Source organism: Morone saxatilis, unplaced genomic scaffold (genome assembly GCF_004916995.1).
Source record: "Morone saxatilis isolate NCDOM2014 unplaced genomic scaffold, NCSU_SB_2.0 Contig6, whole genome shotgun sequence".
Taxonomy (NCBI): Eukaryota; Metazoa; Chordata; class Actinopteri; family Moronidae; genus Morone; species Morone saxatilis.
In genome coordinates, this window is record NW_023340206.1 from 13533054 (window position 1) to 13538179 (window position 5126).

General features: G+C 41.1%; 1 protein-coding gene across 1 annotated transcript; it reads left to right on the forward strand.

The window, feature by feature from the left end:
• On the forward strand, positions 1-2626 carry LOC118339700. The gene is made up of 4 exons (XM_035677399.1): positions 1-130; positions 1093-1151; positions 1622-2059; positions 2193-2626. The coding sequence occupies exons 3-4, from the start codon at positions 1669-1671 to the stop codon at positions 2624-2626; spliced, it is 825 nt and encodes a 274-aa protein (XP_035533292.1). The 5' UTR covers positions 1-130; positions 1093-1151; positions 1622-1668.
• Positions 2627-5126: the final 2500 nt, after the last annotated feature.

The window sequence follows — 5126 nt, forward strand, 5'->3', positions numbered from 1 at the left end:
TGAGAAAGCATTTATCCGTCGTTCATGAAGCTGTTCGGTTGTATTTCTACAATCTTCGACAGACAGAAACCCGCTGAGGGATCAGAAACTCTCTGCGACCTGTGTGGATGCAGTGAACTCTGGTACACAGGTAAGAGTCCGGAGGAAGAACAGAACAGGGATTTATTTTAAAAGGTAGATAAAAAGACCATTTTAAGAGAAGACCTGTGTTTGATTGTCGGTCAGGTGAAGTTAATCTGATCCACTGTTTCAGATTCAGGACTATTTGAGTTCACCACAATAAAATCTCAGCTCTTCCCAAAGTGTTCTCTAACTACATGAAACAGTATTAATCTCTGTGCAGACATCATGGAAGATACCGAGTCCACGACCGAAACTGTTTCTTGGTCTCCTATTAGTCACTTCCTGTGAAGGCGGACGTGTTTTATTTTGAAAGGAGCACAGTCGGTAGGTGACGTTAACGGAAACAGTAACGGAACCGTTAACTGACGGAGCTCACGGTGTTTGTGTTAAATAAAGACTCTTTATTGTGCTTTACAGTAACTTATATATTCTTAAGTATTTAAACTTATTTTAATGTTAGTTAACATTGTAACGCTGTTAACAAAGTAACTGTAACTAACCAGTTAACACCGAAACTAACTGACTTTAACTTTCTCCGTTTGTATTAATTACTTTTTATCCAACTTTAATGTTTAAAGATGTTTTAAGGAACAAAACAATAAAGTTTATTGAACAACCTTGTTCTATTGGGCGGCAGATCAAGGCAATATTAACGGTCCTCAACGGTCCTTAAACCCCATGATTAACGGTCATTTAACGGTCATGCTTACGGTCCAGCAACGTTAGTTTGTCTTTTGTTCCTGACGACAGTTTCTGTTTTTGTTTTTTTATTTTAGTTACAAGATTAATTAAAATAATACTTAGTCTTATTCATTAGAGAAGCTTGTGGCTAGCTTAGCAACCTATCTCGCTCATATAGCTAAATTTAGTGTTAATAACAACAAACAGGTTTCTGCAATAATTAACTTTACCATTAACCATTATTGATCTGATGATTGATTTAGTCTTGTTTTTCTCTCTTGTGATCAGGAAAATGTCAGTGAACAGCTGATGGAGTCTATCATCAGTGGAGACTTTGAGTCCTCAGTGTAAGTGTCTCTGATATATAGTCTGCATCTGTCTGTACGATGTGGTCGACGCAAATCATTTGTACCTGTTTCTCTGTCATTGTCTTTTAATGTGGTATAAATGATGTTTTGTCTGCCCTTTTTAGTTAGTCCTAAAATATAATGAAACAATTTATAACAACACATTTTATGCCAAAAGATGTAATATAATGTGTCTCACATTACATAGAAGGAAGTTAAAAAGTTACATTACAAACAAAACCTAAATGAGAAAATGGGAGACACAAAAAATAAAAAGCTCCTCAAAATAATAATAATACAAATACTTTGACTGCAGTTTAGAGATGGGTGCTACCAACAGTAAGTTTACAGGGAAAAGGAGCAGCACTTTTGTAGCATTATTCAGAAATATTTCTCTGTAATCCCCCTGCCTCCCCCAACATACCATGCATTAATTAGCGTTTTATTCCAGCTGTTATTTTGTTCTCCAGATCACTGAAGTTGGGTCTGTGTGCAGAGCATACAGCAGTAAGGACACATGGCGTGTACAACACAGTCTGCCAGAGATTACGTCGAGAGTGCCAGAGTCCACCTTGTGAGAGAATTAAAGAATCTCTCAGTGATTGTGGAGAACTTGTATCAGCAAAAGGTTTTCCAAGGTGAAGAGGTCAGTAAAATACAGGCAGAGAAAGATGACTACGATAAAACCAGAAATATACTAGACTCAGTCACTAAAAAGGGTGAAGCAGCCTGCTACAAGTTCCTCAGGATTATTGACATGACGAGGAAGAGGACCTTAGAGAGGTCATCCGTTCTCCCTGAGAAACAGAGTGCAGCTTCTACTGAGAACAGGAAGTTTGACCTGCACCACTGGATCAGCTGCTATCCTTTCAAAGAAGACACACAGATGGATGTAAACTACTTACAAGGTATTGAGAAGCAGAATTCAGATTAATAATGTGTCACATTTTAATTACTTATCTTTTATGTTTTATGTAATAATGCACTGTAAATATTTATATAGTGTGATATATTTATTACTCACTGTGTTTTTTATTTTAGGCCCAAGGCCGTGCCACCGATATCAGGCACAGTTGAAGTCAAAAGCACAAAAAATATCAAATAAGTTTTGGAAGGCAAACAAAAATCTGTTTGAAGGAAACAACAAGCCTGATCTGTCGTACACTGCACTTGTATTAGACACACAAGGAGGTGATTCTCCATCTAAAATAAAGAAGTTAAAGAACAAGAAAAGGAAGCTGAGTCGCCCTAAAAAGATGAAGACGTACATCCCTAAAGACAGACCTGACATTTCCCCCAGTGACCTGCTGAAAACAGATAAAAACATACTCTTGGTTGGTAAGCCTGGAATTGGAAAGACTGCACTCTGTCATGAACTGTTGAGACTCTGGGCAGAAAGAGACAACAAGGAGCTCGATTACATGTTTTACTTTGACATGAGAGAAACATCCGACATTACGAAGGAAGGCCTATGACTCTTAGAGGATCTTCTTTTCATGTGATTCAGTTGAACCAGAGAAGGCAAAGAAGAGCTCTTACAGGAATATAGAACGAAGAATCCTGACAATGTTACCAATCATTTTTGATGGAATCACAGATCTCTCCTTTTTCAGTGTAAAGAAAGGCTTGATAAAAAAGGCTACTACGTAATCCACAAAGAGTCATCGTGACTTCAAGACCAGATGAGAAACTGTTGGGGACTTTCTCAAGAGCTGGAAGCTGACAGGCCTTGTAGTGAGCCACCATAAAAAACATACTTCTCCTCCAATGCTCCGCGACGCCCAAAAGAAGGTTCTGACAACGTTGAGTTGTGTGAATCTTTGCCATGTCCCAACTGATCGCCTGATGCTGGGCTGCTTGCTTTCTCATCTGACAGACACCAGGAAGACTCTCCACAGCCGTGCAAGTATACAGCGAATGCTACATCACATATCGATTCGTTTTTGCCTTCAACCATGAAGCAACGAAACAAAAAACCAAAGAATCCTGAATCCTTCCAATCACAACAAGGAAGTGAAGGAAGAGGTACTGATCTTTTCTGGCTGACGGTATGGTTTTCATCCACCTGGAAGGCAACAACCGACTTGAACTCTGACGAATTCTCCGCTGAAGACAAGCCCTGTGCTTTTTGCTTTCCCTGAAACCCACTCGTTAATCAGTCCCCCACATAAGGCAATAACCAACGTATGCGTTCTTCTTACATCTCACAACTGCAAGGCAGTTTTCAGCAACTGTGGCTTCTGACAGAATCCAGATAAAACTCAAGGGCTTCTCTCAGCAATGCCTCACTGAGAGAAAGACAACACATGACACACCTGATCCCCTGTCATTTCGCACTTGGTTGACGAGAACAAGCCGAGTTCTTGCATGAGTGTCTGAAATCTTCCAGTTCAGGACGCTCAGATCAGTCCACACTGGTTCTCTCAACGAACCAGTGAATAAATCACATTTCTGTTTTGGAGACAGATAAAGGCTGTACTCCAACGACAGTGGGTTTTGTGGACATAACTGTTCCCTTATGCCAAGTGTTCTGTTGTGAGTCCCAGCGTCGACCTGAAGCAGATGCCGTCCTACTGTCCTATGGATCAACTGACTACCTCCGTCCTAATCTCAGTGGAGCAGGTCCTGCGGGCTCCTACCCTTCGTCCGTGCTTGTGGCCTATGTGGTCACCCCAGATCGACAAAGGGGAGAAAAGAAAACTCTTCTGAACCTCGAGAACATAATGGTGTCAGCAGCAAGGAATGAGACAACTATGTTGTGTTTCAACAATGTCCCAATGCTGCAACCTGCCCCCCCCTCACCGCCACCTCAACGTGCTTTACGTTAACAGGACACATCTAATAAATAACTGAGTTGTTATCTTTTAATGTGTAAAGAAACTGAATTGTTAATTATATCCAGATGTAATAGGGAATGACAGCGGAATAGACGAATGACCCCAAAGACCCCTGAAAGGAAGATTATCCTAAAAGGCATGGCAAAAACTTCCTGAGTTAGAAATCAGAAGTTATGCTGTTTTTCCTACGTATCGCTGCTGCGCTGCTACTCTAATGATCTCTGTTAGGTTCTGTGAAATGTATAGGTGCTGACCTCTGCCACGGGCAGCTGTGGGAGTTTTCCTTCTTCATGAGAGAGCAGATGGACTACATCAGATTACCCCATGTGGAAGAAATCAGTTGGCAACCTTCCAGTTGAGGGTAATACAACGACGCGTGTCTGAAAGAAGCAGGTAAAGACTCCATTGCAGCGGCAAGATTACCTCAAGTTACATGCCTGCCCCACCTGCGGATACGCAACTCCCTTCCTTGCCTAAAAGGTCTGCAATATTCCCTCTTAGAGCGCTTTACCATGGAACACTCAGCTCAACTCCATGTAGCAACTTTCATTGTTTGAGTGATATTGCCACCATACTGTGCTAACATTTTTTCCTTTTAAACACCTTGAGTGTCGAAAGATTCTATTGTGTCCCTTTGGTGGAACGCGCCAAACTTGCTATAGTGAAAAATTTAGCCCTGTTTCCAGATAACTAACTTCATCACTGGGTTTCAAAAAGAGCTATTGGAGGGGTTTTTAATCTTTTTATTCAGAAATCTTGTCTTACTTGTGGTGCGCTGAGGATAAATTGCCTCAACATGGATGTGCATGTCGCGAAGGTCAGTTCAGTCCTAACTGCATGACATTACACCACGCAGAAAATGTGAGAGAAAGCGCTGACTGAATGGTGGTCCCGGAGGGTTACGCTCCCCTGACAGCCAACCATGCAGTGGCTCTTTTGCGCACAATCTGCCAATCTGATACTAAATCCACAAACAATACATCTTTCACATACGGTATTTAATATAGTATAGCCATCCCTTTATAACCTACCGGTAGTAATAATAGCGTTCAAATACTTCAAGACAAACATAAGCAGTCCTATGAACCGTGGATAACGCTTATAAAACACCTGCACCTGTCCACGCAGAACAGATACT